Source organism: Lissotriton helveticus, chromosome 9 (genome assembly GCF_964261635.1).
Source record: "Lissotriton helveticus chromosome 9, aLisHel1.1, whole genome shotgun sequence".
NCBI lineage: Eukaryota > Metazoa > Chordata > Amphibia > Caudata > Salamandridae > Lissotriton > Lissotriton helveticus.
Window position 1 is genome coordinate 20,422,537 of NC_136070.1, and position 18,123 is coordinate 20,440,659.

The window sequence follows — 18,123 nt, forward strand, 5'->3', positions numbered from 1 at the left end:
TCGGCCAGGTCCAGCAGGGTGTCTCTCCCTTCGCTGACGAATCTCCCCCATAACCTGGCACCCCAATCTTTTCGGGGTATGCGGTGCGTGGCCATGGCGACTTCGTAGGCCTTAAACCACAGCTGGATGTCGTCATTTTTGTAGTACTCCTTGACGACATCCTTGGTAATGTGGACCTTCGGGTCGACAGGAGGCGGGGGGTTTCGGAGCACAGCGGCGCCAGCTTCTTCGCTCTTGGCCTTGATCTCCAGTTCTTTGAGGCCACGCTCGTGCTCGAACGGGAGTTTCTTTTCTTCCAATTCGCTCTGTCTCCGTCTTTCCTCCAGGTCTCCTTGCAGCCGTAGTTGCTCAAGGGCGATTTTCTTTTCCCCTAGCTGGAGTTCTCCGTCCAGCCGGAGTCGGGCGAGCTCCAGCTCGTGGAGCCGGCTTCTCTCTCATTCTCGGGCATCTTCGTGGGAGAGGCCCGGGTCTCTGTTGGTGTTTCTTTCCTCTACGGGGGCTGCAGAGGTCCCCTGGTGCACGTCTGGGACCGGTTCACCTCCGGTCGGGGGTGGTGTCTCTCGGGGATGTATGACGTTACAACGCATGCTTTTACAACGCATGCCTTTACAACGCACTTTTTACAACGCATACTTTTACAACGCATAATGCTTTTAGGTGCTGGATAGTGAATAGTTTAATTTACTATTCCAACTCCAGTCCCCGTGGATAGTAGGGAAGGTTATTGGATAGTAAATTAACCTATTCCCTATCCTAGAGCGCCCCCCAGAGCAATGCGTTGTAATAGTTTGCGTTGTAAAAGTTGCGTTGTAATGGTATGTCGTTGTAAAAGTTTCGTTGTAAAGGCTGTATACCGTCTCTCGGGCCTCCACCCATGTTTGCAGCGCCTCTTTAAAATCTTCCTTTGTACTTAGTCCGGTGGTAGCGATACCTAAGTTTCTGCAGAACTGTTTGAGTTCTTTATGTGTGTACTCCTCCAATAGTTCCTTCTGGAACTCTGCGGTCGTTCCGGCTTCTTTATCGCTCATTGTGGCTGTGGTCTATGTTAGTAGTGGGCGAGTTGCTCGCTGTACGATATGCGTCGGCTCGGATCCCGTCGCCTGCCACCAATGTTAGAAAGGCGATTCCAGGGGAGACAGAAGATGTCTGACTGCCGCCCCGAAACCCACCTCTCCGTATGGAATTGGCCGAGCGCCGTCGAGAGGCCTCTTGGGCGAGGCTCCTCTCTACTATCGTAACAGCCGAGCAATCACACCACCACAGAGAGACACCACACGAGAGTAGATTTAAGAGTCTTTATATAAAGGATAAAGGCAAGGTTCCGCAGCAATATGTACAGGGGGATCGTGAGATCCCAACAAAGTCTCAATGTCCGGGGAAGAGGGTAGCGGGACAGTCTTGGTACCAGCGGGTACTAGGAAACCCTGCGCACAGCTCTCAATCCTCGAGCTGGGGGGTGCCGGGAGCCGCGACAGCGTCAGCAGGGCTCCGCGGTTGGTTCAGCTTGGTAGAGCCGCGACAGCGTCAGCAGGGCTCGGCGGATGGTTCAGCTGGGTAGAGCCGCGACAGCGTCAGCAGGGCTCGGAGGATGGTTCAGCTTGGTAGAGCCGCGACAGCGTCAGCAGGGCTCGGAGGATGGTTCAGCTTGGTAGAGCCGCGACAGCGTCAGCAGGGCTCGGAGGATGGTTCAGCTTGGTAGAGCCGCGACAGCGTCAGCAGGGCTCGGTGGATGGTTCAGCTTTGTGGAGCCGCGACAGCGTCAGCAGGGCTCAGAGGTTCCAGGTTCCAGGTTCAAGAGTTCTTATCAGGATCAGCCGCGACGAGGTCAGCAGGGCTTCGGATCCCAGATACAACTGACTTCCTGACCCAGGGCTGGCCCAGATATAGGACTGGAGTCCTTTGATGCCTGGACCCTCGCGCCTGGGGGGCAGAGGGGCCGGGATGAAGGTGTCCAGACACTCAGCAGGGGGGCGGAGCCAGCGCCCAGGGAGGCCGGAGGGCGATCGATACCAGGCGTCCGGGGACGGCTGGAGGGCCATCGAAACCCCTCTCCTCCGGGATCCGCCAAGTGGCCACTTTACCACCTGGGTTGATCTTGGTGCCACGATGTCGGGGCTTCGCTGGGGCCGCGGCCGGGGTCGGGCCGAGGCCACGTGCTCGGGACGTAATGGGCCCAAGATGGAGTCGGGCCTGAAATGGTGGTCCGGAGTGGTAGCCGGACCTGCAGAGTTGGGCGAGCAGGGTTCGCCGGGTTCCAGGGGGGGGAGAGCCGGGGTTTGCCAGGGGGGTGGCTCTCGTCGAGAGTTCGTTGAGGGTGGTGTCCGAGGGTGACAGCGGGTCGATGGAGGGCCGATGTCGTCCAGGGCCCGTCATGCAGGAGGGGTAGGACCACGCCACGAGGCCGGGTCCAACATCCCTCACGCCTGGAATTACACATCTGTGTACCCATGATATGGACACAGGGGACAGTCCGCCAGTAAAAACCAAGTCTTATCGGCTGTCCGAGAAAGTGAAGAACAGCATCCAGGGTGAGGTGACCAAAATGCTGGAGCTGGGGGTGATCGAACCCTCCAGCAGCCCGTGGGCTAGCCCGGTCGTGTTGGTGCCGAAAGCTGCCCCACCGGGCACCACACCAGAACTTCGGTTCTGTGTGGACTATCGGGGGTTGAACTCTGTCACCAAGACAGATGCTCACCCGATACCACGGGCAGACGAGCTGATCGACCGGCTGGGAGCAGCCAAGTACCTCAGCACCAACGACTTGACATCAGGGTACTGGCAGATTGCCATGGCCGATGGAGAGAAAGAGAAGACAGCGTTCTCCACCCCCGAGGGCCACTTCAATTTCGAGTGATGCCCTTCGGGCTCAAGAATGCTCCGGCCACCTTCCAGCGGTTGGTGGACCAGGTGCTATCTGGCCTGGAGTCCTTCTCAGCAGCGTACCTGGATGACATAGCGGTCTTCAGTAGCACCTGGGAGGACCATCTGCAGCATCTCCAGGAGGTGCTGCAGGCTTTGTAACGTGCTGGCCTCACCATCAAGGCTAGCAAGTGCCAGATTGGACAGGGATCTGTTGTGTACCTGGGACACCTGGTGGGCGGGGGTAAGGTGCAGCCCCTCCAGGCCAAAATTGAGACCATCATGGCTTGGGAGCCCCCCAAGACTCGGACTGAGGTCCGAGCTTTCCTCTGCCTCACTGGCTACTACCGCAGGTTCGTCAAGGGTTATGGCACCATCGTGGCCCCTTTGACCGAGTTGACGTCCAAAAAGCAGCCACGCAAGGTGATCTGGACGGCTGCTTGCCAGGAGGCATTTGAAACATTGAAGCGCGCGATGTGCACCGCTCCGGTGCTGGCCACTCCGGACTTCCAAAAAGAATTCATCGTGCAGACAGATGCCTCAGAGCATGGCGTAGGCGCCGTGCTGTCACAACTCAACGATGATGGCCAAGACCAACCTGTGGCCTTCATCGCCAGAAGACTTCTCCCTCGGGAACGGCGATGGAGTACCATCGAGCGAGAAGCCTTCGCTGTGGTCTGGGCCTTGAAGAATCTGAGGCCATACCTTTTTGGATCTCACTTCCTAATTCAAACCGACCACCGTCCCCTTCGCTGGCTCATGCAGATGAGAGGCGAAAATCCCAAGTTGCTAAGGTGGTCCATTTCCCTACAGGGGATGGACTTTAGGGTGGACCATCGGCCCGGAGCTGACCACGCCAATGTTGATGGTCTCTCCCGGTTTTTCCGCCTTAGTGACGAGAACTCCCTAGAGGTTGGGTAGCTCTCCCCACTTTCGGCTGGGGGGGGCGCATGTGAGACCTGTCAGCCCTAGGGTGGTCTTTCCCTATTTTTTTCGCCCTTGCCTCATATTTCCCACTTTCTTTTTGTTGGCCCTTAGGTCTCCGAGTACCTTTTCATGGCTAATCCATGTTAGGGTGCAGGTGCTCTCTACTCCAAACATGGCTGCCACCGGCCCCTGCTACTGCAGCATGGTCTTTTAGTGTAGCACCCTGGTTGCCAGGAGCTGGCTGGATCCCCATACATTGTTGCAATGCCTGCCTCCCATCCCCTGTCCATAGGTAGAGTAGGAAAGCTCCTGGAACCTTCCAGAAGAAAGGCGGAGCTTACTTTTGCTGCCTTAGAGAGTGGTCACCTGACCTGGGCGTACGTAAGCAAGGAAGGGAACTTTTTTTAGTTAGTTGGGGCATCACTGACCTGGGGAACCCACGCAGGAGATTTAGGCGGCAGGGCCTAGTCAGGAACTTATGCCACTGGGAGTGACAGGATTTAGGTGCTGCCTCTTAAGCCGAGTGAGGTATCCTAGACAGGCCCCATGATCTGGCCCAGCGGTAGGGAACCCCAGGGTCCATCTTCAGTGACCTGAGGAAATGTATCCAGCCTCCTACTTAGACCCCCCCCAACTTCAAGAAACCAACACATAAGGGTGCAGAACCATCCAAGCGCCGAGAAGACTTCTTGCCTTTAACCAGAGACTACTGGGGGATCGACCAGGTACTGGACTGTGCTGCCCCTGCGCACTCCCTGCCTTCATCTGGGCCTATTTGGTCCTGCCTGCCTCCCCCTGACTGTTCTGCTCTGCTTTCCATCCTGCCTGCATTACCTGCTGCATAACTTGAAATTCGCTGTAACTTGTCCCCTGCACAGCGCTGTGACAGAGACTGCCTTTCCTGTCAGAAATGGCCAGGTGTGTACCCCATGTCATGCCCCACGCGAGCGCTGCATTCTGCCCCAAGCGCTAGACTGCCTCACGAACAGGCTGTGTGAAGCGGTACTCAGCCGGCCCCCGCCGCGTTTGGGAGACCGAGTGTGGGCAGGGTGACTCACCGCCGCGGCCCGGAGCTGTCCGCGCCCCCTAAGGTGCCTGAAGAGACTTCTTGGCGACCGCGGCTACAGGGCCGCACACGCAACACCCCCGAGGCGCTTCCGGCCTGTCAGCGCAGCGGCCTGCTGTTCCTCCTCACGTGTCGGGGAGCGTGGCCGCGTTATTGGCCACGCCCCCGCCAGTGCCGCGCAACCATTGGCCACCCAGATCGAGCCCCTCACATCGAGGCCGGCACCCAGGGGAAGCCCGGATCCATCGCGGAGGGGGGGTGGAGCGCAAGAGCCCCCTCCGTTCTGCCCCACACGCCGCGCCTGTCCCTTTGCAGGCGCCGGAGTGCCGCAACTGCCCCCGTTACCGCAGCTGGCCCAGTGAGGCCTACGGGAGGGTCGAAGCTCCTCCCCCCTGCTCCCAGAGTCCACGCAAGGGCCCCGGAGGGCCGAAGACCACAGGTAACCCCAGGGGAGGTGGGCGGAAGGCCGGTCAAGGCCCCGAGTTTGCCCCTCCCCCGGGGAAAACGGAGACTGGGCCCCGTTGGCCCCATTGAGCCTCGATTGACTGTGAGGCCTCGTTTAAGCATCGAGGGTACTTGGGCCAAATAACTGTGCCTGCCTGGGGAACAGGCTTATACTGAATTAACTGTTTAGGGCCAAATTGATAACAAGATCGTTCACCTCATTGACTGTTTATGCATGGTGACAGTCTCATTCTGGATTAACTGTGCATGTCTGATTACCTGCTTTAAGCCTGCCAACTGAGCTGTGAATTATTGCCCTGTACTGAATTTCTTGCAGGGGCGGGCTTCTGTGAGCATCTATGGGGATGTGCTATGATACTGATTGATTTACCCCTTTGCTCTTTCGATAAAGTGGTTACCTGTATTGAACTGTTGATATTTACACGATGAAATGTTCATGATTGCTTCTTGAAAGGCCAGTTCCTGGTTTATGAAAGTACCCCCCCTTTTTCCCTGCTGAAGAGTTATTGATAAAGGGCTGTGTCATTTGATGATTTGCTACTTGTGCTCACATGATAAGAATGCTTTAATGAAACATACTAGGAAATGTTGATGAATTGATTACCTTGATCTGAAACCTATATAAAAGCTATTAATATTTAATCAAAAGTACTGATGTGGTCTCCATTATTGCTCCCACTTATTGTCTCAGTGGATGAGTGTGTTGAGTAGCTACTTTACACGTAAGCCCCTGGCTGCCTTCCTGCTCGAGCCAAGCTACCCCCCGGAGAACTGGTGGTGCCAGTTCTTACAATAGCTATATTTGAACTTTTTACATTTACTATTTTAGGGCATTGTTATGTTCAAGAGTGGCTGTAGGACCTAAAGCGAGACCCCCTCCTTGGACGGACACTGGACACCTCTTCCTGTCACACACTAGACAGGAAGCGTGAGCAGTTGCAGCAGAAGGATCAGGGAAGGAAGGAAATGCAAGGATGGAGACAAGATACCCAGGTCAGGAGAGATGAGTGTACAGGGAAGGGAAAAACATGTAAAAATAAGCATACCTGGACATTTTTTTTTGCCTTTGGAATCTAAAACACGTTTTAGTTTTTAAAATGCAAAAAAGAAAAATTAAGCCATCCGCCAGTACTCCATTCTCCCTGAAAGTAATGTTTCCCAAATTGGCACAGCTTTTCTTCTCCTGTTTGGGGTTCAGGGGTTGCTAATGCTTATATTTCTGCATGGGGCTAACACAGCTCAATATAGTAAGACTGCGACGCTATACATTACTTGCTGGAGCCAAAACATGTAAAGACTTCAGAGCTCTGTAATCACTCCGTGCCACATTCCACTCCAGCAATTTACTGCAGGTCCCGAGGTTCGGATTATGATTTCAATATGTTTTACTAGTTAAGGCACCTAAACCAGAAAGCACAACGCACTTCAAAGTAACAGGTCATGAACTACAAGTCGCCTTTCACCCAGCAGCTACCTCGTCCCCTAGAGACGGAGACTGCTTAGGTCGAGCATTCGAGACCTCTTGTATATACTTTAGTACATACTTATGTGTGTATGTACTTTGTGGGCTCTGGAGATCAGCCTTAGGGAACTTTTTTTCTGTTCAACTGCCTCTATTTAATGGTCTTGATAGAAAACGACCAGTAGAGGTCAGTAAAATACCAGAATTGCTTTCTGCTTGTTCAACTGCCTCTATATAACTGTCTTGATAGAAAACGACCAGTAGAGGTCAGTAAAATACCAGAATTGCTTTCTGCTTGTTCAACTGCCTCTATACAACTGTCTTGATAGAAAACGACCAGTAGAGGTCAGTAAAATACCAGAATTGCTTTCTGCTTGTTCAACTGCCTGTATATAACTGTCTTAATAGAAAACGACCAGTAGAGGCCAGTAAAATACCAGAATTGCTTTCTGCTGAGGGACTTTATTTTTTTAATTCTTCTGGCAACTACCTCTATTTAATTTTCTTGATAGAAATCGACCAGCAGAGGTCAGTAAAATACCAGAATCACACTAGCATTCTCTAGATTCCAGTCCATATAACCTGTCTTCCATGAGCACCCGTAGACAATAATATTTTTTCAAATCTTGTATTTTCAGTGATATGACCACCAAAGTCCCTGAGTTTACATTAAAAACAAAGCTTTGGAATTTACCATTTACCACTGAAAGGCAATATTTCTCTCCATGTGTTCCCATACCTGGCGTGTCACGCAGTTTGGTGCTTACTTTCCCTCCATGTTAAAGAACAGTAGATGTTTTAGCACCCAGGCTAATGTGCTGCATATCTAAATACATATAAGGTCCCAGAGGCGAGACCGATTGTATTGCAAATGCTTGTTTTATAAAGCAACTAGCAGCCCGTCCCGACGTTGTCCGGGTATTAAATAGAATGTGTGTAATGTGTGTATTTGGCAAGGGCAATTTATTTTAAAATCTCGCGGTAGACAACATTTTTTGTTTCATTAGAATCGGGACGGAGAAGGCCCAGCTGCAGCCCTGGTTGATGTTAGCAGGCGCGTGTAATTGGTGTAGTGATCCGACGTCTTAGCCCGGCTACAGCCCTGGTTGATGTTAGCAGGCGCGTGCAATGTCGTTGAAAGAGAGAGTTATCAGCCGCGGGTAAACCTGTTTAATGAGAGAGTTGAGTGACAGCGAGTAGGAGAGGCTGCAGTAATTGTCCCCACAGACACGCTCATTTGCGTGTTCCCCCGCTTGAGGCCAAGATGCAGGCCTGTTTGATGTTAGCAGGCGCGTGTTCCCCCGCTTGAGGCCCAGCTGCAGCCCTGGTTGATGTTAGCAGGCGCGTGTAATTAGTGTACTGATCTGCCGCCTGAGTCCGGCTAGAGCCCTGGTTGATGGTAGCAGGCGCGTGTAATTTCCTTGAATGAGAGAGTTCAGTAACAGCGCGCAGGAGAGGCTGCAGTAACGTTACTTACCACGCCTCCAGCTGAACGCGTTTGTCACGCCCCCAGCACACGGCCACAGCAGACGATCTTCTGATTAATGTACGACCAACATGGCATGAAGGGCGGAACGTAGCACACGCCCCCAGCGTTTCTCACGCCCCCCTTGATACGGGGCAATTGCATTCACATGGCATGAAGGCTGGACACACGCCCCCAGCGTTTCTCATGCCCCCAGCGTGTCACGCCCCCAGCGTGCCCCTTGATGCTGCGCAGCAACGTAATTGGCACTTGTATGTACGACTCACATGGCATGAAGGGCGGACACACGCCCCCAGCGTTTGTCACGCCCCAGCACACGCCCACAATATGATGGCCGTACCACACGCCCCCAGTGTTAGTCACGCCCCAGCCCACGCCCACAGCACAACGCAGACACGCCCACAAGGGACTACTTTGCAGGCACGGTTCTTTTACCTTTTAAATGTATATGGTGGCTGTCTGCATAGCCTATGTCCTTCTGCTGTAACTGCCCTTTCCAACGCTGTATTGGGTGTTGTGATTGGTGTTGTGATTGGTGCTGTGGTTACTGAGATTACCCGCCTCAAAGGTTTGGGCTCTATCTTTATAATATTAGTATGGATCACCCATCACATTTCTACAAAGGTTTACATGGAAATCAATAACAATCGATTAATTCTCTCCCTTCTCGAGGAGCAGCTTGGGGCTCAGTGGCAGCTCCACAGCAGGAGGACAGGCTGATAAAAGCTAGAGAGTCTGCTGGTGGAGAACAATGCCGCCCACAAGTGTCTGCTAGAGGGGGCAACGAGCAGTGTCCACCGTGAGAGCCTGCTGGTGGAGCAGTGAGCAGTGCCGCCCACAAGTGTCTGCTAGTGGAGGCAACAAGTGTGTCACCCATGGCATGGTGAGCCTGCTGGTGGGGGCAACAAGCAGTGCCCACCCACAAGTGTCTGCTAGTGAGGGCAACGAGCAGTGTCGCAGATGAGTGTCTGCTGGTGGGGCAACAAGTGATAACATCCATGAGAGAGCAGTTGTGGCAAAGAGCCGTGAGTCAGGGGGTGAGGCAATGAGCAGTGTCACCCCTGAGAGTCTGCTGGTGGAGTCCAGAGTAGTGTCACCTCTGAGAGCCTGCTGGTGGAGTCAAGAGTAGTGTCACCCCCTGAGAGTCTGCTGGTGGAGTTCAGCAGTGTCACCCCTGAGAGTCTGCTGGTGGAGTCCAGAGTAGTGTCACCTCTGAGAGCCTGCTGGTGGAGTCAAGAGTAGTGTCACCCCTGAGAGTCTGCTGGTGGAGTTCAGCAGTGTCACCCCTGAGAGTCTGCTGGTGGAGTCAAGAGTAGTGTCACTGCTGAAAGTCTGCTGGTGGAGTCGCGCAGTGTCACCCCTGAGAGTCTGCTGGTGGAGTTCAGCAGTGTCACCCCTGAGAGTCTGCTGGTGGAGTCAAGAGTAGTGTCACTGCTGAAAGTCTGCTGGTGGAGTCGCGCAGTGTCACCCCTGAGAGTCTGCTGGTGGAGTCAAGTGTAGCGTTACCCCTGAGAGTCTGCTAGTCGAGTCAAGAGTAGTGTCATCCCTGAGAGTCTGCCGGTGGAGTCAAGAGTAGTGTCACCCCTGAGAGTCTGCTGGTGGAGTCGAGCAGTGTCACCCCTGAGAGTCTGCTGGTGGGGTCAAGAGTAGTGTCACGCCTGAGAGTCTGCTGGTGGAGTCAAGTGTTACAAAAGGGGGTGGTGATGGACGGAGCATCTGAATCAATCAAACACTCACACCCAGTCAAAAGATCTGGGTTTAATCCATCACCGTTCTTTAGCCCACTCTGCCACCCCAGTTCAGACATGGCTCTATGCAAATCAGTCTGACCCTGTGCCTCATGGGAACAGTCCAGCCCGAACTGCCAAGCCATGTCTTCCCTGGACCGGAAACAAGCTTCCGAGGACCGGTTTCTGGCATTCCAGCCGTCTTCAGCCCGACTTGCTTGAATCCAGTGGCAAAGTGAGCAAGGGACTCACGTCTGAGCATACCCTGCCACACTTATGGCGGCCAAAAGCAGTACAAAAGGGGGTGGTGATGGACGGAGCATCTGAATCAATCAAACACTCACACCCAGTCAAAAGATCTGGGTTTAATCCATCACCGTTCTTTAGCCCACTCTGCCACCCCAGTTCAGACATGGATATATGCAAATCAGTCTGACCCTGTGCCTCATGGGAACAGTCCAGCCCGAACTGCCAAGCCATGTCTTCCCTGGACCGGAAACAAGCTTCCGAGGACCGGTTTCTGGCATTCCAGCCGTCTTCAGCCCGACTTGCTTGAATCCAGTGGCAAAGTGAGCAAGGGACTCACGTCTGAGCATACCCTGCCACACTTATGGCGGCCAAAAGCGGTACAAAAGGGTGTGGTAATGGACGGAGCATCCGAACCAATCAAACACTCACACCCAGTCAAAAGATCTGGGAGTCAAGTGTAGCGTCACCCCTGAGAGTCTGCTGGTGGAGTCAAAAGAAGAGTCACCCCTGAGAGTCTGCTGGTGCAGTCAAGAGTAGCGTCACCCCCGAGAGTCTGCTGGTGGAGTCAAGAGTAGTGTCACCCCTGAGAGTCTGCTGGTGGAGTCAAGAGTAGTGTCACCCATGATATAGAGATGGAGAGAGAGGCTGGGTTGGCCTTGAAACACCCATGATACATAGAGATGGAGAGAGAGGCTGGGTTGGCCTTGAAACACCCTTGATATAGAGGGGGAGAGAGGCTGCCTTGGCCATGGAGTCGCTCGCTGTGTGGTGTATAGCCAGGCTGCTCTGGCTGTAGAGTCCATTTGCCAAAGAGAACAGAGGCTTGGGGTACAACTGGATCCTCATGGAAATCCTGAACATGAAAAGATACCTTTTTTTCACAGACTATTGGTTCTTTCCAAAAGAAGCCACTGATAATTTCAACAACAGGCACACATTTTTATTTGTTTCCTACTCCGTCGACTTCCGGGAGCTCGTGGTGTGACAGAAGCCCCCACAGGGGGAGCCCGTGCAGTTTTCTCAAGTCCATCCACTCCACTCATCTCCGATGGAGCTGTCCAAGAGCCATGGGTAACGAAGGTGCGTGTATGAGGACAGTGCTAGAGTCTTTGATCGTGAGAAGCCTTTTATAGTACCTTGTTAACATTAAAGTCTGACAAGACTCCCTGGCTGCCAATCTGGACCTCTGTTTCCTCCTTCCCTTGATGCTGAGGTCCTCAAACATGTCAGCCCCTCCTCACCAGGCACAACCACTTTCTGGGCACCTCATAGGTGGATCTCTCCACCGCATCTTCATCGTAGGGTACATGCCACGAGTCCCCAGTCGTCTGGACCACAGTGTCGTAGCTGGCAACCGTCTAAGGACAGAAGAGGGCAGAGGATTAGAAAGGGCACTCCTACAGGCATGCAATCACAGACATGTGCAGGGCACAACACCGGAGGTGCAGGGGCCTAGTACAGAACGCGTGCGCCAGCTCACAGTAGCGCGGTGGTGAGGACTAAAGCATTACTTGCACACTACCTGGAGTCGAGGCAGTACTAACAGCACATATCACTTAACAGTCATGGGAAGGGGGAATCAAATACTCACATCTTATAACACATTACAACAATGATGTAGGACTTACCTCATGGAACCACGTTGAACAGTGACTGGAGCACTGGTGCGCCACATCATAGAACAGCCACAGTGTGGTATTATACCCGAAGACATGGGTGAAGTAAAGCTGTACCCACAGTGAAGAGCGAGGCTCAACGTATACCCGCACGCATGGCTGAAGCGAACGGTATACTTGCACCAATGGGTAACGTGCGAGGCTAAACGTACACTCGCACCCATGGGTGAAGCTAACGGTACATCCGTAGCCATGGATGGGATTAAAGGTATAGCCACAGCCACGGTTGGGGTTAAACGTATACCTGCACCCAAGGGTGAGGCAAAGTTGTAACCGCAGCGATGATTGGGGCTAAATGTATACCCAAACCCATGGCTAACGCTTAAGGTATACTCGCATCCATGGGTAACCAGCGAGGCTAAACGTACACCCACATCCATTGGTGACGCTAAAGGTATATCCGTATACATGGGTGGCGCTACAGGTATACCCACAGGCATGAGCGAGGCTAAACATATACCCGCACCCATGGGTGAGGCAAAGCTGTACCCGCAGCGATGAGCGAGGCCTAACTTATACCCGCACCCATGAGAGACGCTAAAGGTATACCCGCACCCAAGGGTGACGCTAAAGGTATGCCCACAGCCATGAGCCAGGCTAAACATATACCCAAAGCCATGGGTGGGGTTAAAGGTATACCCACAACCTTGGGTGTGGTTAAAGGCATACCCACAGCCATGGCAGGAGTTAATGGTATACCCGCAGCCATGGCAGGGGTTAATGGTATACCCGCAGCCATGGCAGGGATTAAAGGTATACCTGCAGCCATGGGTGGGGTTACAGGTATACCCGCAGGAGGGATACCAACCACAGCAGAATTAAGTAGAGATGTACGGGGTAGTAGGGGCACCATTGGTTCAGCTCACCAAGCCCCAGGGGCATCTTGTGCAGGGGTGTCTTTTGACGTCAGTGTCTTCTTACCGGAGCCAGTCGCGGTCAGGGGGAGCCTCTGGATTCACACTGCAGGCACCTCCGTGGAGATCAGGAGAGGTCAACAAACGCGGGACTCTAGGTCAGGATCGCTGGGGAGACTTCACTGCACAGGTGGGCCACTCAGACTCGGGCCGTGGGTGTCGGGTGCAGATTGTGGGCAGGGATCACTGTTCCAACTATATCCGGAGCCCTTGCCGTTGATTTCTTCTGGACAGGTCCGCTGTCCACAAGAGACTGGAGTCTTTTTTGAAGGCAGCAGTCCTCTCAGGGTTTTCAGAGGTCGCTGGCTGCAAGACAGGTCCCAGGTTTGCAGGCCCCAGGCCGGTAAGACTGGGGCTAAGGCAGTCGTCGTCTTCAGTCTGCTCTGCAGAGATGCCTTCTTTCTTCATAGGTTGTCACAGATCTAGTTTCTAGGGCTGGAGGACCCACCTAAATACAACATTTAGGGGAGTAGCAGGTAGGGCCGAGGGGCACGTTACCTGGGGTGACCACACCCTCTATTATGCCACCCTCCTGTGGGAGGGGGCACATACCTAGCACTGATTGGACGGGTCTCCCAATCTTCAAGATGGCAGGGACTGAAAGATGAGCCTCGCCTTGCATCCCCACCTTAGGGGTGGTGTTGGCAGAGGGGAGGCACACCTCCTATTCTTCTAGGTGTTCCCGGCGGTTTTCTCACCCAAAGTGTGGGTGTAAACCGGGAGCTGCCATCTGCCGCTAGCAGCAGAGGTTGGAGGTTGCATTACCAAGGTGGCAGGCCTTTGAAGCTTCCCCTTCGACACTGGCCTATCCTATAGAGGAGGTGTGACACTAGTGCCTAGGAGGTGCATTGTTTGTGGTCCCAGAGAGCAGGGGCTCTCTACCCAGGGGTCCAGAAACAAGCTGGTGGTGGCTGACCCCCTACAGCCGGTCAGCAACTAAACCAAGGTTGGTAGGTTTTCAGGGGACACCTCTGAGTACATGGTACAATAAATCCCACACTGACATCAGTATGGATTTATTGAAATTAGTAGTTTGGTACCAAACACTCCTGTGCTCAGTGAAGCCATCATGGTGCTGTGGAACTTGAGTTGTCAAGTTTCCAGCCCATGTACTCTCTTTGGCTTCACTGGCACTTACAATATTAAGGAATTGACCCTAATATTGTAGGGGCCTATCTGCTCTTACAGGTAGGCCCTCACCTGTGGTATGGTGCACCCTGCCTTAGGGCTGTGAGACCTACTAGAGGGGCGACTTACCTATGCTTTCAGGCAGTGCTGGCTGGCATGGTACCCAGGCAGGTTGCCTTGCCGACTGTCGTTCTCTCTCTCACAGAGCCATGCAAGCTGCAAGGGCAGTTGCGTTCTTCTTCTCTGCTGCTAATGCTGACGCCGAAGTTTAAGCGCCAGCGATTGGGCAGGAATTCATTTTTTCGTAAGGCTTGTCTGGCCTGGAACGAGCTGCCCTTGGCCCTGAGAGTCACTTCTGACCATTTTCTGTTCAGGAAAGCCCTAAAAACTTTTCTGTTTTAATTTGGTATCTGAGCTTCTCCTGCCTCTTTTTGCTGTTAGCACCGGGACACTTCCGAGTAGCTGTGCGCTGAATAAATTAAAATAACATAACATAACATAACATAACATAACATAACAAGGGCAGTGGCATGGTCCCAGTTAAGGGGATCCGAAAGGACCCTCTTCAGCTCACAGGCCCTAGGTACCCAGGGTACCATGTACTAGGGACTTACAGGGGGCAGAAGTACTAATTGTGGACATGTTTTAGGGAAGAAACACTGGCCCAGGGGACCTGGTTGTCAGGGACCCTGTGCACTGTAGTTGAAACCAAATCAAAACCAGGCAAACAAGTGGGGGCTAACCACCCAAAATGAGGCCCTCTCTCACACCCATGTGGTCCTCATTTCTTCAGAGTAAAGCCTTCTTAAGTTTAAATCTGGTTTCTTCACAATCTCATCCTCCAAATAACTGTTACAATCTCTCTTCTTATCTAGAAGAAAGATCGAAATATGCAGCACTTTCGGACTGTGACTCTGAGGAGTCAAGCAGACGAGCCGAAAACCGTCCCCTCCAAGCACCGCTTCCTTAAAGAGGAGATTTCAACTGAAACTGCTGCTGAACTTCTGGGAAAGATGAAACCCCCAGGCTGTCTTGCAATCCTGCTCACCTTCTGGGAAAGATGAAGCCTCCAAGCTCTCTTGCAATCCATGGACTGTCTTCACTCACTAGGAATTAGGAGGATGGCACTTAAGCTCCTTCATTCTTTCATTCAGTCATATAGAGAACAGTACATTGAGCTAAAGTGCTACAAGTCCTCACCTTTTACCCTGCCATGCGGTGTCCCTTAGGGCTCTGCCCTGAGTCCAACCGTTTTCAACCTGTAAGTCACCCCTCTGGCTAAATTGATTAAAACCTTTGACTTTGCAGTGGTGTCATACTCTGAAAACACTCAAATCATGGTGTCGGTGGCTGGTAATCCTGACAAGATTGCTTCCCGCTTTCATGACTGCATGCAGCAAGTCGGAGGGTAGGATGGCAAGTAATTGTCTAAACGTAACTCAGATAAAACTGAGGTTTTGTTGTTCAAGAGGTACACATCTTTGGTGGCATCAGGAATTGGGAGTTTATTTTGATAATAAACAGGTAAATGTTTTGGAACATGGAAAATCTTGAGGAAGGTCCTAGACCCGCTACCAGTCAATGCCAAGAAAACCATAGTACATGCAGTGGTCACTTCTCAGATTGACTACGGCAATGTAATTTACTTAGGCACATCTAAAAAAAGGCTAATGAAGCTGCAATCAATTCAAAACACTGCTGCCTGCCTAGTGCTGAATCTCCCTAAAAGATCATCTACTACAAAGGCTTTAGCCAACCTGCACTGGCTACCTGTGGGAAAAAGGATATTGTTCAAGGCAATGTGCTTTTGTCACCGTATCCTGGCTAATAAAGGTCCAAGGTACCTACAAACCATGATAACAGCATACACTCCCTGCAGAAACTTAAGATCCGAAGGAAAGGCACTAGTAAATGTACCTAAAATTAGGAAGGCCAGGTTGAGTGGCAGATCGTTCAGACACTTCGCTTCGAAACACTGGAACTCATTACCGGTTGATATGAGACCAGAGCCATGTGAAGCTGCCTTTAGGAAAAGCATGGCTCTTCCCCACCAGGAATTTAGAATAGATTCATGTAATCATGCTAAGTGTATCATACCTACTTACCTCGGTCATCTGAGAATCTGCTATCAGCGCGGGGACACACCGGCAGTGTAACCATGCGCTCCACAAATGTAAAAATAAAAATAAAAGAAATATTCTTTAATTTGAAGGGAATGTGAACTCCATCACCTCAGATTGCATACTTATGTTCAAGACTCTCAAATAAAACGCCATCCATCCCCCTGGATTTACGAAAATTGGTGCTCACTGCACTTATTTTTGCTCAAATAAACTAATGCCGTGCGCTATTGGTCAGCCTTCAGAAAAGACTCCTACACACCTTGCAGATGATCCAAAATGCAGCCGCTCGGCTACTCTTGGCGATTCCTAAGAACCAATCAGTTTCTCTTGTCCTCCAGGAACTCCACGGGCTATCGGTCTAAAAATGGGTGGAGTTCAAATCGTTATGTACTGCATTTAAGGCACTGCACAGTGACGGTCAAGAATCTCTGAGGCAGTACTGTCAATAGTATGAACCTAAAAGAGCCCTACGATCTTCCTCCTGAGCTGATCTTGTAATCCCAAAGGTCAGAAGAGCTTCATGGGGAGACAGAAGCATCACAGCTGGTACGGCTAGGCTCCAGAATCCTCTGCGGCTAGCGCTAAAGAAAGAATCCAACCTGCTAGCTTTTACTAAAGCCTTAAAAACCTGGCTGTGTAACAATTAGGCCGCCGATTTTTGATTTTTTTGCTGTTCTTCCTTTCAGGTTTTTTTATGTCTTCTTATTTTCTATGCTCCTCTTTTCCAAATCAGCGCCTAGACACCTTTGGGTAGTAGAGCGCTCTACAAATCTAAATTTAATTTAATTTTATTTCAATCCCGCTCGTTTTCCAGAAAAGATAAAGCCTCCAGGCTCTCCTGCAATCCTGCTCACCTTCTGGGAAAGATTAAACCCCCAGGCTCTCTTGCAATCCTGCTCACCTTCTGGGAAAGATGAAACCCCCAGGCTCTCCTGCCATCCTGCTCATCTTCTGGGAAAGATGAAACCCCCAGGCTCTCCTGCAATCCTGCTCACCTTCTGGGAAAGATAAAGCCTCCAGGCTCTCCTGCAATCCTGCTCACCTTCTGGGAAAGATGAAGCCTCCAGGCTCTCCTGCAATCCTGCTCACCTTCTGGGAAAGATAAAGCCTCCAGGCTCTCTTGCAATCCTGCTCACCTTCTGAGAAAGATGAAACCCCCAGGCTCTCTTGCAATCCTGCTCACCTTCTGGGAAAGATAAAGCCTCCAGGCTCTCTTGCAATCCTGCTCACCTTCTGGGAAAGATGAAGCCTCCAGGCTCTCCTGCAATCCTGCTCACCTTCTGGGAAAGATAAAGCCTCCAGGCTCTCTTGCAATCCTGCTCACCTTCTGAGAAAGATGAAACCCCCAGGCTCTCTTGCAATCCTGCTCACCTTCTGGGAAAGATGAAGCCATCAGGCTGTCTTGCAGAGCTGCTGATCTTCTTGAATAGTTTGACTTTGTACGATTCAATCTTGTAGGAAGTTGCAAATACTTAGCCTTCTCTGACGTACACCTTGAATCATCCTGAAATAAGCAGTTCCCGCCCAGCTCCAACCGCTCATAATGTTCTAAACTGAGAGAAAGAGCAGTTTATATTCAAATTCCAAATAATCAGTTCTCTTCTGGACACACAGAAGAAGACTTCTTCTAGGACGTGGTCTTCTGGCCATGCGGCGTAAGGATCTCTCCTCGGTTGTCAATCACACTGCCCATTCTTGTGGTCTTCAGCATGATTGATGATGGGGGTACTTTGGCCCATTTTCAGGCAGATCATCGAGACTGTCTCTAGGTCCAGCTTCACCACATGCCTACTCTCACCTACTCAGCGCCTGACGAGTGACAAGCAGCACTCTACACCTTATATCATAGCAAAGGTGGAAAACAAAATCCAAGCAGGTTTAAAACAAATTCCCGCCACGGATCCCAACAGGTCCCCATGAACTCGCCTGTGTTTCCCTGTCTCGTGTGCTGCTTAGAGTCCACGTCTACCCATAAATGTTTATTTTCGACTTGTTTTTCACTCATTTCCATTTTTCAGACTTAAGCCAACAATACTCGACT

At 51.8% G+C, this 18,123-nt stretch overlaps 1 protein-coding gene across 11 annotated transcripts in view; it reads right to left on the reverse strand.

The window, feature by feature from the left end:
- The window catches only part of PRORP (protein only RNase P catalytic subunit), an 831,788-nt gene that overhangs the window by 490,327 nt on the left and 323,338 nt on the right, over window positions 1-18,123 (reverse strand). For 2 of the 11 annotated variants that reach the window (XM_078659374.1, XM_078659369.1), the window contains one exon: window positions 11,168-11,599. The exons of the other annotated variants lie outside the window; for them this stretch is intronic. In XM_078659374.1, coding sequence (XP_078515500.1) covers window positions 11,468-11,599 — 132 coding nt within the window. In that variant the 3' untranslated portion in view covers window positions 11,168-11,467. Of the gene's footprint in view, window positions 1-11,167; window positions 11,600-18,123 lie in introns of those variants that run through there. 11 annotated transcript variants of the gene reach the window in all.